Source organism: Zootermopsis nevadensis, unplaced genomic scaffold, assembly GCF_977971745.1.
Source record: "Zootermopsis nevadensis isolate Lab colony 2312 unplaced genomic scaffold, Znev_1.0 Znev_ptg000009l, whole genome shotgun sequence".
Lineage (NCBI taxonomy): Eukaryota > Metazoa > Arthropoda > Insecta > Blattodea > Termopsidae > Zootermopsis > Zootermopsis nevadensis.
The window spans coordinates 4,946,211-4,966,520 of NW_028259141.1; the positions used below are offsets into that span (position 1 = coordinate 4,946,211).

The 20,310-nt window shown below is 42.1% G+C and overlaps 1 protein-coding gene across 18 annotated transcripts in view; it reads left to right on the top strand.

Annotated features, from left to right (window-relative positions):
- Positions 1–20,310, top strand: part of LOC110833927 (coiled-coil domain-containing protein AGAP005037) — a 412,755-nt gene that overhangs the window by 41,033 nt on the left and 351,412 nt on the right. For all 18 annotated transcript variants that reach the window (XM_087345631.1, XM_087345626.1, XM_087345627.1 and 15 more), the window contains exon 2: positions 6,064–10,448. In XM_087345631.1, coding sequence (XP_087201757.1) covers positions 6,110–10,448 — 4,339 coding nt within the window. In that variant the 5' untranslated portion in view covers positions 6,064–6,109. The remainder of the gene's footprint in view (positions 1–6,063; positions 10,449–20,310) is intronic.

Below are 20,310 nucleotides of genomic sequence, written 5' to 3' on the forward strand. Positions count from 1 at the left end.
TGGGTGTGTAGCGTGCAATGAGGTGCATGACTAACGTCAGTGAAGTTCATGGCTCGACGTTGGACCGTGATGGTAAACGTAAGAACTCTTCTAGCATTAAAATTAACGATTTGGTTAAACCACCGAAACGGTAGTAGTGGGAGAAATCCTAGGTTCTGTTGTTTTGTTTGTCCGGTTGCGGTATTTTGTGATAATGGATTAAAAACTGCTGTTAAATTGTTTATTTTGTGTGTCTTTCGTACGTGACTCGAAATCTGGATGGACAGTTTTAAATGTTTTCCTCTAAACCTCCAGCGTGAGATCTTGTCTCTCTGTGTTTTCAAAGTCCTGTCATATTTACCCCGTTACTGAATCTGTTATTTTAAGTTTTCCGGAACATGCCATTTGAAACTAATCTACTACTAGGCCGTTGGGTAAAATTACCGATTTGGTAATTAGTCGATTCGGCTAAAAAAAAATCTTAACGTTTGAAAGACGCCCATAATGTCGCCAAATGGAGGACGACATTTTAACTTAGCTTCTCATGACGTCATCTTTGATCACGAATATATTTTTTTTTTTAGAAACCTATTTTTGTTCTCTCTTGAAGTAGCCTTTAAAATTGTTCGATCTAAATGGAAATGGTTAGATTTTTCGTAAAAGTGTTCGATGCGAAATTTGTTTGAAATCGGATTATCCGTTCTGGAGTTATTCACGCTTGTGGAAGATGATCACGTAGTACGTCACATCAGCAGCTCATGAACTCGCCCTGATTTTATCACCATGGCTCTGCTCGGCCGGGCCAAAGTTCCCCATGTATTTAGAGCGAAATATTATATTTATTTAGTGTTCTGTCTGACGACAGGTCCATATGAACAGGATCCTTCCATCCTTTTCTCGGACTGGGACCTGTTCATATACGTTCTTGGCAGATGATCCAGAAGTGGTTTGCCATTGCCTTCTTCTGTGTGTGAATGGAGTAATTGTTGGGATGCCACGGAGGAAAACTCCGTGTTGCCTAGACCACGGCCTTGCCCAACACAAGTTATAAATTCGGGCACCGCCGGGAATCGAACCCGGGACCCCAGGATTACAAGGCCAGCGTTCTAACCGCTAGACCACCGTGGCATCTAGAGCGAAATACCGCGAATAAATAAATGTCTGTCAGCTGAAAGCATCGTCTTTAGTTTCATTCGTGTAGGATGATATTACCCAAGGCACATGGTAAATTACCTCTATATCGGAGGAATTCCTCCAAATGTGCATTTGTAAAATTTTGTAAAAAAAAAAAACACGTAGAGCAGAAATTAATACAAAATTCTCAGTGTGTTGTCTTCATGACGAATTGCTCTCGAAGATTCAGTATTTAGTTTTTTTTTCAAACAATGCTCATGAATCAAGAAAATTGTATTTTCCCATAACGTGGCGTGATTCCCCTCACTTCCCCTACATCGCGGCAATTTTGGGAAATTGTCTCCAGTTTCGCGCAAACAGCTGCAGCATTAGAAATAGCAAAGAGGTGGTAAGTGTAGGTGGAAGGTGAATATGGACCAACAGCTTGGCGTTTGGGTGTCGTCATAAGTCTATAAAATTATACTGATTCTACAAAATATGAAAAATGAATTTTACCTCATGATTTTAACTATTTGAATAAAATTATGTCACTCTTTGTAAAAAATCTTGGAACTCTTAACAGAACGTTCGCTTAACTTACGCTGTTGGCTCGACTGAACGACTTGAAACCGTTACGTTACATGCATCAGTTCCCTAATTTGTACCCGCCTTTAGGTAATTTTTTTTAGTTTGTCTCTCAGGATTGCCAGTAGCTGACAAGGAGATGGTCTGTCGAAATCCCCACCCTTAAATCACGTGATACAACGACCTCTCTACTTCTGCGCACTCAAGGTCATGCGTTCTGTTACAGCGATACACACGTGTGCCGTTCACGATCATGGTTTTGCCCGTGTAACATCGTCTTCGCGGGATTGGTCAATTACTTAAACGAATTAAAGTTGCGTGTTCCATTGGATTATGTGAAGAACGTAGTTTGATAGAAAGATAAGATCATTAATGGGCCGTTAATAATGGTCGGCCTAATTAGCTTTTAGAATCGTTTAAATACGGACTTGGCGAGCGTTGGTACCGACTCTGACAGGCAGAGGCGCTCCGTTATTTCTCTGCAGGCGAGATATTTAAGCTTTTATACAGAATGCTGGGGAGATAGTTTGGTTTTAGAAAGCATATCGCTTAGCGCGGAGTTTTATCGCGTCTTTGAATCAATAAATCGGTACATGATATCATGGACTTTGGTGACGAGTTATCTGTCGAAGCCCCCAAGCTTTTATGACTCAATTGAACCATATATGTAATTGCTTTTGTGACTTCAGCGGCCATTCTTACAAATAATATTGCGTCTAAAAAGGAATGTAGGCTGACGATGATTTGGAAATAACTGCTGTGATGCGAAACCAACTCTTTATGGCCCAGTGTTAATTTATTACCACTCCATTTTGTATTTATGTGTTTCGTATGATTCTCACTGTGAACAGGGTTTATTTCCTTGAACAGCGTTAACCAGTTGATCTTTGTAATGGTTAAGTGTGGTGTTTTCTTTGCGGTAAGAACTGAATTATTGTATACGCATTTGACGATCTTCTGCTTCAGAGGGCTAAGGTATTGAGACCACATCGGTTGTGACAAACAGCTGTCAGTTTCTGTTTACTTTTCTTTGCTGTGACTGATATGTGAGGTTATACATCGGGTGTGGTGCACCGTTAGGATGCGTTATCGTGCAGACCGAACGTAAACCCAACACCAAGCCTTGAAACCGTGAAAATTAGACGTTACGAAAATTTTTGTTCTTTCCAGGGAAGAAGTTGTCACTGCATGAAACAATACAGAAAAGTTTTTTGTGGAAACAGATAACAACAGATTTTTCGCGGAAGATTATATTTGGCTTTTGATAGTTCTGAAGCCGAAATAAAAAATCGACACGTAATTGTGGCTTTTGTAGCGGTACTGATTTTTATAATTTATTTCCTTTGTGCTTGTATTTTCGAACGTGTGGTTGATCCGTAGCTCCCATTCGGGAGTTGTGTTGGTGGAACTAATCGCTCTCCTGAAGAAGTCCGCCCACAATTTAGTAATGATTGTTTTGACAACGCCCACTTCACATTATTATGCGCTATTTACATGACGTGCGTAATATTAATGCATATAGGACTGGCCACGTCTGTGTCCGCCCGTCTGAATCAACTCAACCATAGTAACCACGCCAACCAAGTTAAACATGGCAACCTCTGTGAAGAAAACCATGAGAGTGGTGAACAGGGTAACCAAGGTAACATTATTTCAGGTTAGGTTTCTCTAGATCAGTGGTATTCAACCTTTTTCGTTCGAGTACCCCCAGATATAATTTCTCTTCAACTTTATACCCCCAAAGTCGTTGGTGTATAATTCAAGTTATACTTAGTATATAATCTACATATAAAATAAATTAAACAAATTACATTGCTGATTATTCAGTGTTTATCATAAAATAATAAATATATTTTTAAAGTTCACGTACCCCCTAAGATGTCTTCGCGTACCCCCGGGGGCACGCGTACCCCAGGTTGAATACCACTGCACTAGATCATGAAAGGCGAGGGTGGGTAAGTCTAGGCAGTGTTTGGTAATCATTTCGACAAAGGTTACCATGGCTGCTAACGTTAGCAAGGCAATAATGTTATCGAAGATAAATGCGGTAAACAGTACAAGCATGTGGTCAATGTAACCGTGGCTACCAAGGCACTAAGATAGCAGAGATAACAAAAGATGTCTGTTTCACAAATGGAACGAGTGTTCATTGTCAATCTGTACCAGGCATCTTAATTATACTTGACTGGCCAGAATGAATTTGAAGACACATTTCCGGATTCTTCTGTGCCAAACAAATTGACCATATCTCGTCTGGTGAACTGCTCTGTTATGTTGGGATTCTTTATTGTGTTTCATCAACTCGAGGAAAAGATTGGATGCATGTATCATTGAACGCGGTGGACATTTCCAGCACTTTTTTTTCGAATAGAATATGTGACAGGATTGGGTTGCGTGAATTTTTGATTATTCAGTGTCGGTGTCTCGTCTTACTTAACTGGTGATCACGTGTGTGGACTGTCCGAGCAATTCCACCTGTGTTGCGTTACTAATATGATCACGTGTAGACAAGCAACACGTAAGGGATGAGTTCGTCTCAGCCACTACAGATGTCGTTGAGTATACGGAATCTAGTCATAAATAGGTTCCACTCTGGGTCGGAAAGGATTTCAGTACATTTACAAAACAATTTTAAAATTTAACGCTAGGGGTTTGGATATTTTGCTGTATTCATACCTTCCATTAACAATTAATTAACTCACGATAATGTTCCTGTTTGTATTTTAGATTGAAATTAATAAATAATGTGGATATAATTGGTAATCTTACCATCTCAGGTGTTCACACTGACCGTAATATAATAATAATCCGTAGTGTAACAGCCCTCTGAGAGCCTAAGCCGACTAACTTGACTGCTGGCCTCACGTTCACATGCCTAAGCAGAGGTGAACTATCATCCAACCAGATATAGGGTGACGTGTGATCAGCACGACGAACCCCCAGCCATTGCTAGCTTTCATGACCGGATTACACGCATTGTAGCTCCCCAATTTCCTCACGATGCTGGGTTGGCACCGGTCACATACACTGGTCGAAAGCTCGTGAGAAAATTTCTTCTCCCCCGAGACTCGAACCAGCGCGCATTCCGTATCGCCGGTCCGAAGCACGACCCCTCAGACCGCGCGGCTACGGCACGGGACTCGCACTGACCGTAACGAATTTAAACATAGGCCTTTAACTGTGACGTGACTTTAATGGAATGTTTTTCTTACTCAGTTTTAAGGAAGTTTAGTTATTAGTTTGATGTATTTATTAAAAGAGGAGTAACTGTTACACCCGTTGTGCTGATAACATGCCGGATTTAGAGGTTATGCTAACAACGTGCAGTTTAACGCCCGGTTGTACTATCTCGGTGTTTGAGGCGCAAGGCGATCGGTGTCGCTAGTGGTTCTCACAGATTCAGCGTTAGTGGAACTCGAACAGACAGGCGAGCTGTGGCAAGTTGAACGTAAATAAAGAAGAATAGAAAAGCTTTCGTGGTGTTTGTACATGAACAAATTGTGTGACATCATAAAGTATGTTAGAAAAGTTAAGAATTAAAGTACAGTTTCAATGCGAATGTTAGACTTTTATGAAAAATATCAGTGGAATGTTAGGCCAACTGCTGCTGCGCACATACCACTGCGCAGATTTCTAGAATATTTATTTTGTAATCTAGTGTCATAACCTCACAACTTTTCTTTGCCTCGTTATCAGTTTTACATTTGTATTTTTACTCCATAGTGCTGTCCAAGGGCAATGTCATGGAAACAATACGACCTAGGTTAACACGGTGACATCTTAAGACAGACTTAGACCGCGGGTTACAAGCAGTTACTGAGATGAAGTGGGTGATAGACGAGGGAGGAAGTTAAGCTGAATATTTACTTTCTTACATACGCAGAGTAAAACCAAGTTGGTTACACAAATATATACCCAAAATTAAAACCGTGCAAAGCTCTCTGAAATATAGTGGTTGACAAACTGAGTATAATTACATTTTTCTCGTTTGACATCTTATTTTTTACGTTTATTGTCATGTGATTAATCAAATCTACTGTGGACAAACTCGCGGCTGAAAATGGTTTACTGTACTACCACTCCAGGGGGTCCTGATATGGAATTTAAATTAATTTTATATATTTTAATTAATTTTGACCACAAACAATAATGTTTTCTCGTGAATAAATTAACTTTGTTGACTGTAGTTTCGCTCACGTAAACTGTTTAATAAATATACTGTAGGTTTATTGATTATTCTGAAAGAACATGTTAATATATTAATCGTCATCACAAAAGCTTCCTCGTCTAACCCCACTTTTCCCCATCGACATAGACGCTGTATTCTTTTAGCGCAGTAGAAGCTGACTTACACCTCTGAAGAAATTGACGTTTGTCTTATTTCAGGTAGCAGAGCTGTCTGGTTCTATAGAAGAGTCAACACACCCTCTCCATGAAGAAGACCGTCCAGCTAGCAAATGAGAAGCAAGAACCGTCCACAAGGAAGTCTGTCGGTACGAACAGCTGTCGAAAAGAACGAATTGGATACTTCAGTTACCAGCATCAGATCAGTTCCAACAGTTCTTCATCTGTGCGAAATATACGCGAAACATTTGAAAGAAGTTCTGCAAAAAATGATTGCTTAAAAAATGGTGATTCGTTTCGTTATCACAGAAGTGACAGTGTGAAGTCAGGTAACAGTGATGATGCATCCGTAAATGGACAGACAAACGCGTCAAATGTTTCAGTTGTAAGTCTCCCAGGTGATTCGAATGACGTAAAAATCGATGTTCAAAATATAGACAGCGGAGGGCAAACATCGAACACTTCCCCGGTGTCTCTTCGTTCATCCCAAATCGGACCGGAGAAAGCGCAGGATAGATTGGTGAAAAGCCATTCATACATCGAAGAACTGCAGCAGAATCTAGCCACTAAACCCAGTTCTGCAACCGTAGAGGCATTCAAACATGAATACTTACCCGCCCTTGGCCGCAGAAGTCATAGCACGACAGTTCCTCATCTGACGAACGGCAAACAAAATATCGATAGCAGTAATCGACAGTCACACATTTCTAAAGCAGACGTAAAGGTTGACGTTTCAGGGTCGTCATTGAAGAAGAGGAGATTGTTTTTTAGTGCACTCTTCGCCTCTTCTGTGAATAAACTTCCTCGTAAAAATACTGATTCACAAAGTAATCATGAAGGAAAAACACGAACAGAAGTAAATCATGCCGCAGTCCCAGTAGATGACGTCTCGATACAGTTGGAAAGTAAGCAGACACAGAACCAAGAGTCTGTTGAAGGCACTTCCAAAAGCTGCATTGAAAGGGCTGTTGAAACCAGAGAAGTGCTGTCCGGTGACAATATTGATGGACATTGTGAATTGGAAGACAAAGGTAGGAATCCATCCTCATGTACGAATCCCGGTGACGTGAGTGATTCTTGCCGTAGTAGTATTTTAGACACGTCAAAACAACAGATTAGTAGCAGACCAGAACCTCCGAAGTCACCCAAGCCAGTTAGGATTTCTTGGACTACAAAGTTGATTCAGAAGCTCACGGAAGAGGAAACGAGGAAGAAAAATAAGCCACAGATAAGTCAGAAGCCCAGACGGTTAGTGAGATTCCCTCAGAAGAACCCTCCTAAAGTGGTGAAGCAAGAGAGGCCTGCTGTTTATGAGGGAAGTAAAATACAACGCGAATCAGACCTGTTACACCCGTCAACAGACGCCTGTGACTCTTACGATGACTGCAGAGTGAAAGACCCAAAGGAGAACCCTTCTGGTATTACTATTGATGAAAAAAGTAACGACGCTTATGCCAGTGTGATTTCTCAGTTGGCGACCTCGACGACCGACGAGAACTCCGAGCAAGAGTCAGAGTTGAACGGAGAAGACTTGCTTTTGAAGCAGAAGAAGTTGGAAGAGATCAGAGCAGCGATTGCGCGGGAAGAGTGCATTTGCACTAGTAGTGACGACGAAAGCGTCACCTCAGCCGCCATAACGGCGTCCACGGGGAACATAGTTGACGGCCGGAGGAAGGAACCCAAACCCTCAGGGATTAGGCGTCTCCTACCTCAGGGTCTGTTCGTGCAAAAACATCAGCACGTTAACAGGTCAGATGACGACGCTGTCTTGGAATCACTTCTGAAGCGACCCGAGCACTCTCGCGTTTACCCAGCGCGCCCGGTGTTAGAGACAGCTTTTCTGTCTGATTCGGAGTCAAAGTTGCCGGTAAGGTCTGAAGTTCGCCAGCAACAGCGATCACAGAGTTCTTCGCCGGCTTCGAGACACAAGCAAGCATCCCCAAGAACACGCCGCCATCAGCAAGACCGAGACCAAGCGATTATTCAAGAGAACGAGCAGAATGCATCCAGGATCAGTTATCAGGCGAGATCAAAGAGTCTGAGTCCGGCCAGAGACCGCCGAACCACTGCGACAAGTCCAAGAACCAAAAGGACGGTCCCAGACACGTCCATGATACTGGAGGAACGTCTCCAGCATATCCGGAGGGAACTTACCTCTCCTCCAGCTAGAGATGCTAAAAGACCGTCTTCCGCCAGTCCCACCGACCGTCCGAACAGGGTACACCAAAAGCAGAACTCGTTGCCTTCGTATTCAAGCAAGACCACTCAGCAAGAAAAAGTACTCCAGAACAGAGGTTACAGCGGCGGGCCAGTCGATGCGTATTACCATTCGCCGCCAAGCCGAAGACGTCCGCTGTACAAAGATGCTCAGAATAGAGACACGACAGATGATTTTGGAAGGAAAGTGAGTGGTAGCAGTTCTACTTCTTCCAGTTCCACCATAGTGGCCGAATCGCCCTCGATTTCTTCGTTGTCGTGGAACCCACTTCTAGTTAACTTGGAAAATCAGGCCATTAGCGGGTCACCGGACATCCGTAAACTGCAGCAGCAGAGACAGCAGCATGCTAATGATTCTGGACTGTATGGCGACACTCGGAGGGACGTCCACAGAGATGTCCGTGGCGGCCTCGTCTCTCGAAGTTTCGACTCGCCGGACATGCATTACCACTCTATTCCCGGATCACCGAGAAGCACTCAAGGTTTCTTACAAATTCATCACAATCCGTCGTTGGTCCAACAAAGGAGCCCGACGTCTGTACCATCTGGCAGAGTTTCAGCTCCACCGATTCCGTCATACTACATCGAAAATTATCCCAGACGGAGAGTCATATCGCCAGAGCCGCCTAGGACTCGCCAAAATTATGAATATGGGCCATCTTCCAGGAGATCCTTATCACAGCCACCGATTGCGCGCGAATCTGATCAAAGGTCCTCACAATCACCTTTACAACCGGTTATCGTGAGACTGATACGTCCAGTCGGCGGTCAAGTCCAGACCACTTCATCTAAGTCCCATCCGATGCAAGAAGGGGAAGCCAACAGCAAAGAAACACAGACAGCAAGGAGTTACATACAACAGCAGTACCGGCAGTTGGGAGAGGCTCTGCAGAGGAGTCCGCAGGCACAATACAAGAAGCTTTCGCGCCAGGAAATAGAAGCATTATACTGGGAGACACAGAAGTTGAGGGAAGGGCTATCATCCCTGTCACAACACATCTCACCCGAAGGTCAACGGATGGAGAAACGGTACCATTCAGCAGCATCACTACCACAGCAAATGACTTCTGCCCACCGCAATGTCCACCGATCTGAGCAGAGCAGTCCAATGTTGTTTCATCCAGACGCAGCACCAAGACAGCCTTTTAGGACGCAGTCAGCAGTTAACGTTGGAAGTGGTTATGGGTCCGTAATTGTCAGACCTCAGCCTATTTACAACAACGTCCAGCTTCAGCAGCCAATGCATATAGCTCGAACATCACATGACGGCAACCCCAAAGTACCCAGAGCTAGAAGTGCCTCTCCGGGGCCGAACAGCGACAAGCATTTGTCATCAAGAAGTATGAGCCTTCCAAGGTCTATGCCGGCTTCCACGGTTCCTGAAAATCCGTCTCGCAAAGTAAGCGACGACAGGAACAACTTTGCGAGGGGCGTACCTCAGAGAAACACAATAGGTCCCATAAGGACATCGAGTAATTTGCCTCAGAACCGTCAACAGTCAACACCAACCATATACGAAGAACCACGACAGCGCGGAGGCGATAATGTACAGATACGCTACGGGGAACGTTACAAACATGCCGATGGAGAGGGCGGAAATAAGAACAGCAAGTCAGAGGACACTGTGGACATAGTAATGGTCAGGAGCCCCTCATCTGTTGACGGAAACGACCCAAAGAAATCTGGTAGTGGCAAAAGGAATAAGAGATCTTCGTCAGAACAACCAGCGTCACATGAAAATTACTACCCTCCTATATTCAAACGTGGGAGTCTGATTAGCACGTCGACATGTGACGGCATGGACAGCCCAATGATACCTAAACGAGTTAGCTTTACCAGAAGTTACACTGACGAACCCCTGTATTGGCCAACACGCAACGGACCTGCTCCAGAGCCACCTACGAGACAGCGTAAACCAGAAAGCAGTGATTCAGATGTGTTTCTGCCCTCCGATGAATACAGCGCTTACGCCAATGCTCCTCAAGCACCAAATCGTCCGTTGCCGCCCATACCGCGTGATGTGAACGGAGACGCGTACGGTGTCTTGGCGAGAAAAGGTCGAGATTCGAAATCTCCGGCGAGCGGATTCCCCATTTCTGTTCAGAGATGGCAGCAGCAATCCGAGTCGGAGTCTGGCAGCGAGGCGGGGGAAGTTCAACGAATTCTACAGCAGGGGTGCCACGGTCGCGGCACGTACTTCCGCTTTCCAGGTATGAGCTTTTTGATTTGACTGACAGGTGCCGACAGTGGCGCGTTCATATCCGGAATGTGATTTTTGGATATTTGTGTACATGTAAATCCATTTCAGGTCATCCAAAACATTTAACGAAACGAAAAAGGGGATAATGAAACGCTAATTGTAGTGAGTCTGAGATGTTTGATGGTTTAAAGTTGAAAAGTTAAGATGTGCATAATTTCACCAGTTATTAGTATTGTATATATATTTAAATAATATGCTGTAATAATATTTTTGTGGTGGTCTACGTGTTGACGCGATGGATTTTTCTTAACATACATAGGAAAGGTAATTTTAAAATCTGTAATAACAATATTTAACAGATGACATGCTAAATTAAAACCTCGGCGTAGCTGTATTAAATTCTAACATCACCCGCTGTGGTTTGTGTATGTGACGTATGTTCGTGTCTTTTGGTGCCCGCGTAATTGTTCTGTAATATTGTATTTTATTGTTATGTAAAATAGTTATTAAGTTATTAGGAAACGTAATTTGTTAATGTTGGGATTTGGGCTATGTGTCGGTGTGAGCATGTGTTTAACTTATTGAAGAAAGTCAGATCAAGAACTAAGACGCGTCTTACTTACGAACGGACATTTGCAGGAATGCGAAAAACAAATTAAATCTTATATTGAACGATTACTCAAGGAAAAGTGGTGTAAAGTGGGTTATCTCATAATTGGCAGATCCTTTTTGCAATATTAATCATAATTTATTAACATTTTCCATGAATTGGTGTAGGTTTTTAATATGTTTGTTTCATTTATAACGTAGCGGTTTGCAAGTAGGTACGAAACGTCGTGTCTCTATGATTATAAAGGGTTAGCAAGTCATCCTGTACGTCATTAATACTAAATTACTTAAATTGACGTCAAGTGGCTTTAATGTGTAAATAACTCTACTTGAACGGACAAACATACACGCATATAACGGGTAATGTGTGATAAGATGTGAAAGAACGTGGAAGTTATGTGTCTGTACTGAGTTTGTGAGGTCAATGGCGACCGGTTGAACAGCGGAGGTTTTATGGGCCGAATTTTTGGAAATGTACCGAGCCCAACCCCGAAATTTATCTTGAAATATGTTACCCGCTCACCACCTAAGCCCGATTTGTTCTTATTCTAGCCCTGATGAAGCACGATCTGTTTACACTGTGCGCTGACTATCAATTCATTAACACGTTTGGTTTAATGCAAGAATGCCAATAAGCTTTAAATGAATTATTTAACGACGTTGTAAAAGATCCCGAGAAAATTAAGTCTGTTTGATTTGTTTCTGAAGCATGATTGTGTCACAATTGGGTAATTTTCCGGCAAGGATAGCTACTACCAGCTTCTCTAGAACTCATATCGATGTAGTTAGCTGATTTTTGTGCTACGAACTCATGTTCGTCGCAGGACTTGCCGATTATCCTATCGAGTAATTGGCCAAATAAGTAGACATTTGCCGCCTACATTGATAGAAGTTGTCCCTGTTTGTTGTTGTTGTTGTTTTATTTTATTTAGTGTTCTGTCTGACGACAGGTCCATATGAACAGGATCCTTCCATCCTTTTCTCGGACTGGGACCTGTTCATATACGTTCTTGGCAGATGATCCAGAAGTGGTTTGCCATTGCCTTCTTCTGTGTGTGAATGGAGTAATTGTTGGGATGCCACGGAGAAACCGGGGAAGCCCCCGGAGGAAAACTCCGTGTTGCCTAGACCACGGCCTTGCCCAACACAAGTTATAAATTCGGGCACCGCCGGGAATCGAACCCGAGACCCCAGGATTACTCACTGATATTATTTTATTAGTATTTTTTTTCTGTTTGATTCAAAAATATTTACTCTGGGCTATTTAGGGAATTCTAATACTGTTTGTTCTTAAAATAAGCGTAAGATGAGTGCAGTTAGGAATAAATGTTGATTTTCGATAAGAAGTTTAATTGCTATCATTTGAAACCGGGCGGGACCCTAAATAATCTGGGCTTTCAGGCTTAGGTCCGGACTCGTGAAATCCTGTAAGCTAGACAGATGAAGTTTATTTATACAACGGCATTTGCTAACAGATCTACAACATGCATGTCTCGTCTCTTATTATAAGAGTCGACTGAGTGTATTACATTGGCGGAAAGGAATGACTGACATTGAATTAGTTTTGCATAACAGGGCAGAAGTTTCAACGATAAAGCCAAAGAAATAGGTTTCTTTTCCGGTACTCATCTTGAACCAGTAGTGAACGCCATGAACTAGGCTAAAGTTTTCATATTGTAGTGATTTCCTTACAATTCAACATCAAATTGGCGCGCATGCGTGAGTTTAAAAGTTCGAAGCACCGCTGGTAGGTGGCATCTTAGAAACTTTGATTTAAATGGACAGGTTCATAAGTTATTCTAGGAGGTAGACAGCCCTTTGGTTGTATCGTACTGTTCCTTTGCTGAAAAAGACTTTCATGTAAATTGTTTAAAGAACGCAAAATAATTAAAACTGCGCATTATTGTTGGACCTGCTCTGGTAATTGGCTTTTAAGAATGTAACATGATATAAATAGAGCGAGTTGGTCCACATATTTCCCCATTTCCCGTTATCACGTGACTGTGATGCAACTGGATGCAAAGTGCCGGCCATCTGTAGCTTTAGTGCGTCAGTTATAACCACGTCATTTCGAATTACTAATTTTAACCCCAGTTTTCGAAATTTTCTCTTCCCACCCCAGTGTTAAAATAATCCTTGCGTTGACAGTCTGTCTTCATCAAAATCTTTGATTATAGTCTCAGTATTTATTAAGATTGACTACATGTTTCGACCTTAATTAGTCATCTTCTGATGAATCCCTTTAAGTGCTCGAAACTAATATATATTACTAACTAGTTAAAATATTATTTTTAAACAATTGAAACATAGTAGGCGTCTGTATTTTTACAGGCCTAGGACTGGCCATTAAACAAATGAAAGAGAGATCAAATTTTTACAGGAAAATAGGAATTTTAGATTCTAACTTAAGCATGCTTGCTGATATAATTTACTATGATACATGTATGTGGGTACAATAGTCGAATGGGGCCCACTTGAAATTAGGTTTAATTCATGAGAACTCCGGACAGAATTTAAGAAACACTTGATCACATTTTGTTTCACGTTTTTTTGATTTTCTCATAAATTGTATTAAATCGCTCCGAACAATTTTTAAATCTTAATATATCGGTTCTTACGTGCTGAATTTTTCTCCGGGAATGCTCCGACCTGGGGTCTCCCCACAAATAGTCTCAATTTGACCTCCGATTACAAATAATTGCCCACCAGTCCTTACTGTTGCAAATAGTGCCAGCATTATATAGGCCTGAAGCTTCAAATGACATCGTGATGTGTTCGATTACGTCTTTCCCCCGCCCAGCCCCCACCTAGCCATTAGCCGTTGTTACTGGGTACAGTTCAATTTTTTTTACGTGTCCACTGTAAGCCGATGCGCAGTAGATTTGCCGAGTCCAGCGAAAGAGGTGAGAATTTAAAGGTGTGTGTGTTAGTTCAGCAACAGTCTGACAACGCACCCAGCACGCTGCTCCAACAAGGGATTCAGAATAATTCAGTACTGCCAAGGAGTCAGCTCACATGTTAACGAACGCGACTTGTTTCTACCGAGTACCAGGTTCGGTTCCCTGCTAGTGTACAGGCCACGTATGTATGATTTATTTATCGACGTTATCAGCAACTTGGATTATAGTATATTCCGGTTAATTGGGTCATCAGTTAATAGGGGCAGCCGTTTATTTGGAGCAAATATTAAATCTTTACGTGGTACTTCGAATAATTGGGGCAGACGCTTAATTGGGCCAAAGTGTTCTAATCACGATGTGTCCCAATTAGCCGGAATCCACTGTATGTACAACATTTGTGGCATTATTTTCAATTTCACATTCGTATTGCGTTAATTTATTAAATTTCTCGGTTGAAGAAGATATTTATGCTAATTTATCGTGCGTTCACTGATGAAGTTGAACATGGCTGCCGGCAAGAACTGCTGTAAGTGATTAAGTTAATTTTGTTGTCCATATCGATCGATACTTGACTCGTATCGGGAAAACCTTGTGGTACTTGGTGGTGAGTCATGCAGTTCTAGCTAGTAGCCGGGAAGTGAGTGATGCGTTCAACTTTATCAATAAACGCTCTGTAGGGCGTGGGGTTTGATGTTCCCACTGCGGTGAATACAAAGATGAGTGTCCTCTTGGGTTTTGCGCCGTGTAGTCTTATCGAAATCGACCGACGTTTTAGAGTGCTTACTACCTTTGTAATCAGGACGTTTGTAGCCCGCTCGTTCACTGGCAGGGAAATGCACAAACCGCCTACAAATGTGGACTCGTTGGCTGGTGAAAGTCAGATCTGAATTTGTGTTGGCTGAGCTGTTGACAATGCAGGGCGGATGACATTGTGCCGCGTTGCTCCGTTTGTACTCAGCTGTGTAGCTGTTATTTCGGTTGGCGTCAATTGTCTTGCGGGGGGTGGGGGCGGGTGGTGGTTGTGGTGGTGGTTACTAGTATTGTCTGCAGGCGATATTCCCCTCATATAACTAGCATACAGTTTAGTGGCTTTTAGTTTGCTGTAGGCCGGTGTCTTGTTGTGTTGTAATTTGCGGTTTTGTCATATCGATTGTTTCGTCTGAGCTCAGGACATGTGATTTTTCTGTGTGGCACAGTTTATAGTGCGTGGTATGATTTTATGTTGACTTATAGTTTATGTTCAGTATGGTTTCGTAGCATTTTATTAATCTCAAGTTTCTTAGGGCGGCTGAAGATTTGGGAAGCTACTTTTTCGGGTAATGTTTTAGGCCTTGTTTAAAAATATGATCAGCTGACGTAGAAATTAAAGTTGTTTTGAAATGTGGAAGTCAGTTTACCAGAATTAAAAAAATAAAATCATGTGAATTGAGGTTTTCACAGCGGTGAGTCTGAAGATTTCTCTGTCTTCTGGGTTATTGCGCCGTGTAGTTTGGTAGATTTCCACCAAAGTTTCAAGGTCATACTGCCTCCGTCGTCAGGGCGATGAATGTATATTTTAATTTTTTTAAAAATTTTTTGTTGTGGTTTAGAACAGGCCAGTGATGGATTATGTTCAGTTCTTGTAAACGTGAGAGTACGAAATAGCACATACATTCTGACTTTGAATATAATTTTTATTTATTGTGTCTATACGACAAAACGTGTCCATAAAATGTTCATTTTATTTTAGTGATTGGCCCTACTGCTCAGACTGCGCGCACAACTAAATTATGGTTTTGTAATGACCATTAGATTATCTTGCGTCAGTAGTATCATTAACATGGTTACTCCGCTTACCACACGCACCAAAGGAACAGCTTGCAGTGATTAGGTTTTTGTAGACCGAGTGTGGTGGCAGTTTTTTGCCTCAGCAAAGAGTTGTGAGTGGATTGACGTGTTAAAAAGTCGCCCATGAGTAGCACTGAGAACCACCGATGCACAGAACCGTGATAATACATTGCGTTTTTTGTCATAGTTATACGCAACTGTTTCTTTTCGGCTCCCGGCCAGAACTGCAGGTGTCACCGCCTAGCGCCAACAGCACCTGCCGCTGAGATTATTAACACAGGTGCAGGTGTATCTAACATCGTCTTAAATGCTGGTTATTGTTATGTGTGTGGATATTATTTAAATTTACTGTTGAACAGCATGTTTTCTGTATGAATAGTACCAGAAATTGTGGTTTAGCTGGAAAGTGTAGTACAAATTTTAAATTTTCCAGGATCACAGTTCTAAACACGACGGCCACTTACACTTATTAAGAACGTCGAGTCTAGATCAGTGGTATTCAACCTTTTTTGTTCGCGTACCCCCAGATGTAATTTCTCTTCAACTTTGTACCCCCAAAGTCGTTGGTGTATAATTCAAGTTATACATAGTATATAATCTACATCTAAAATAAATTAAATAAATTACATTGCTGATTATTCAGTGTTTATCATAAAATAATATATATTTTTTTACAATTTCACGTACCCCGTAAGATGTCTTCGCGTACCCAAGGTTGAAAACCACTGGTCTAGCGGATGTATGCATGTACAGGGACATAATTTACAGCATTTCGTAACAATTTTTTAAATTTTGTTTAGCTTTCGTGGAGTCATACTTGACTCGCAGTTCCTGCCTGGAACCGGGAAGTGATTGTTGAATGCACTTTAGATAAAGCAACAAACCACAGAATATCAGCCACGGTTCAGCCTGTTAAATAATACACGACAGACTTCTTTCATGAAGATTTTGTAAGACGAGTCCAGAAACTGTTGACGGTGAAGCCATTTTGAATAGCGTAACCGCTTGTGAGCCGGTATCATGAGGACAGTAACGCCTGTCTGGTGGCGAAATGTGGTTCCATAGTTACGAAAAACACACGCCAGGGTATAGAGTGGTAACCGCCGATGTCCCTTTGAAAAATAATTAAAATCTCAGCCAACAGTAGGAAAAGTTATACTAATTCTACTCTCTGAGATATTTGAGGACTAGTCCGTGAGCGTTTGCGGGAGCAGGTATTTGAGATATATTTTGGAAAGAGACTTGCGTTGTCTAGTGTGAATATAGTGTAATATTTCTTCATGGTGGGCACATCAAGAGCAGATGAATTTAGTTAAATGTTTGAGGTGGAAATTTGTAAATTTTTGATATTCAGGTGTTAAAATGTTTGTTCACTTGCCATGAAGCGTAGAGTTGCAGAAATCTTTGGCTAGCGGAGATGAAATATCTTATGACAATATTCTTTATTTCTGTAACGTGAGAAACTATTTATAATTAAACGTTCAAACACCCAAGCGCAAACAGTGAGTGTAATTACCTGTTTAAATTATTTCTGGTTCGAAGATGGCTTTGTCTTCTGAGATGATGCGGCTTGTACTCTGTTGTCATCGCCCTGATTATAAAAACAGCAAACACCTCTGAAACGTCGGTACTAGACTACGCGGCGTTACACCCCGGATTTCAGTTACCTTCATACTAGATGCTGTGAGATTATCAAAATTTCCCTCAACAAATTATCGTGGCTAAGTACGTCTTTTTTTATAATTATATATAGCGCCACTTTCATGAATCGGTTTTGTATTTGCGCAGTATTTATCGATTCGTGCAGGGGCTACGAAATTGCACAATATCTGTTGTGCAGTTAACCCTTTAATGCCCCGTGGGAACTATTTGTGCGTACCATATGGTTTAACAATTAGTAACTGTGTAATTTGTATGTGTTTCATATTCTTCTCACTGTTAATAGCTATTATTTCCTTAAGAAGCATTATCAAGCGGGTTTTTATGATTTTGACGAGTTTTATTTGCGGTGCGGACTGAGTTTTTAATTATTTAGACGAACTTCGACTACAAGGGGTTATACTGTACGTGTTATGACTCCGGAATCTTTAACATTACGATGAGAGCACAAAAGTGTTTGCCTAAAATTAGATGGGGGTCTGTTGATATTATTCTGGGTTTTGGCGCTCATTGGTTGATGCCGGTATTTCGGTAGAACATACTGGCCGTCTTTATCTGTGACGTAACTTTACAGCTCGGATCAATTGTTGTGGTTGGTGTTATGTTTGCCGACGTCAAAAGATTGTTCGTTCCATGCCTGACCCAAAAGGTAATTATTTTGGTTATGATACATATCACAGGCTTCCATGTGGTCAGTAGTTTGATGGGCCGTTGTGGTTGCAATCAGCGTACAGTCCGCAGACCAGGAGAAAATCCCTGCTAGGAATTAGATATACGCGCATGCGCAAGATTTCGCGGTGAGTGACGACCCATCCTAAAAACATTCGTTCCACAACCACCGAACGAACAACAGACGACAGGCTTTCATGTGTTCTAATGGGTACAGCTTTAAGATTACCTCACAGAGGCACTGTGATTTAATCTACAATATTATCGCAACGCCCACAGAACACAGTACAGACGCACTCAATAAACGGTAATCTCAACTGCTTGATGTTTTCAGTCTGTGTGTACATTGGACATTTAACGTGGGATGAATGGAGTTACACATATAAAGCCTTGTATCGACTGCGCGCGGCTGCCTCGCGAGGCAATGTTCGTTGCTTTGCCTCGCAAAGTCGATACCATGTTGCCACGCGTAGCAGAACGAACACTGCCGCGCTCGAACTTGGCTCGCGTCGAGCCAAATCTGAGCGGTTCTTTGTCCCGCGGCAAAGGGATTTCACTGTGCTGTATTCATGGTGATCTTGCGAGAACTGACGAACAGCGTCGATCACAGCCGAACACGGCTGCCGCGTTCGATGCTGGTAACCACGAGCACAATGAGCGAACGAACGAGTTTGCCGCGCACGAACAGGTGTGCGAGGCAGCCGCGCGCAGTCGATACAAGGCTTAACAAGTGTTCAGTTTGTTTTTGAAATTCGTATTTCAAAACCGAATTGGTGTTAGAATTCAGCTAAACGGACACTTATTTACTTAAATATTCGGGTTAACAAAAAAGTGAGGTTAAGGATGGGTGATATTTATATTTGATAGGGGATTTTTTTATAAGCATACCTCGGAGATATTGTGGGTTCGGTTCCAGACGGGCGCAATAAAGCGAGTCACGAATAATTTGGTTTTCCAGTGCATATAAAAGTTATGTTTGCACTATACCGTAGTCTATTAAGTGTGCAGTAGCATTATCTTTAAAAAAAACAATGCGAGAATTACCAAACTGTGACATACAAGACACAAAGTGAGCACATGCTTTTGGAAAAATGGCGCCGATAGACTTGCTCGACGCAGGGTTGCCACGAGCCTTTAATTTGTAAAAATCGCAATATCTGCGAAGCGCAATAAAACGAGGTATGCCTGTATTTATTTGATACGTAAGAATGAGTGGCAATTTCAACCACTCCTTGTTTTATCAGCATTATGCTTTGGTAACTCAGGTTTGTCGTCTTTTATTACTGTAAATTTTTGAAGTCTGCTTTTAATTATTAAGGCTGGTTCACACTGGGACAGGACAAGGTTAAGTAATTTTTAACCAAATATAAACATTTGTCCTTTCAGTAGTAGTTCTGTGTCTAGGACAAAAGCATTTACACTAGGACAGGTTACATCGATGTCTGGGGCGGACTCATTGGGTAATTTCAGTGAGACAACTTTTGTCCCTTGTCTCACACACTCGGTTATTATCGCAGTTCGGGATGATGGCCGAAGTCACATCGGCGGCGCGAAATCCGAAGACAGCCTTAGTTAGTCAATGACGCAGTGTTCATGCAGAAATATTGCCCGTGGTTCACGGGGACTTTGCGCTGTCTTTGGAACCCAATGGTGCTTAGCTTCTTGATCGGAGTAGCACCGTCTTCCGTCTTCTGGGTTGTAGCGCCGTGTAATTTGGTGGAAGTTTCAGAGGCCCTTGCTGCCTCCATCATCGGTGTTAACTTTATGTTACTTTTAGAAGACATCATTGTACCGAAAATTGATAGAGATGTTTGTTGATGACTAAATCGAGCTAATGGTGGAAACGTTAAGAAAGTGCAATGCTGTGCAGTTCTTTTAAATAGTGGATATCCGGTGTTTTCGTGGGGTACTATAGTTCGTCTTCCAGCTGTATGAAGGACTGAAACTGTACTGAGGATATTTAGTTAGAACGGTTGAACGCCAAGAAGATTTTTGTTCTGTTTTGTGTGGGCAGCATTCATATTAAGAACGCGAGGCATGCCAGCTGGTATCCTAGCAACCGTGCAAGACTCGTAGTGCGGGGGTGGATGAAGGTATACGCGGTCAAGTTGGCTTTCGAATCTTTTCTCAGCGTGTCGTCGCATCCCACAGGAAGTCAAGATTCATTACTCTGCAGACTTATTTCAGGATTATTATTTATTTATGGCG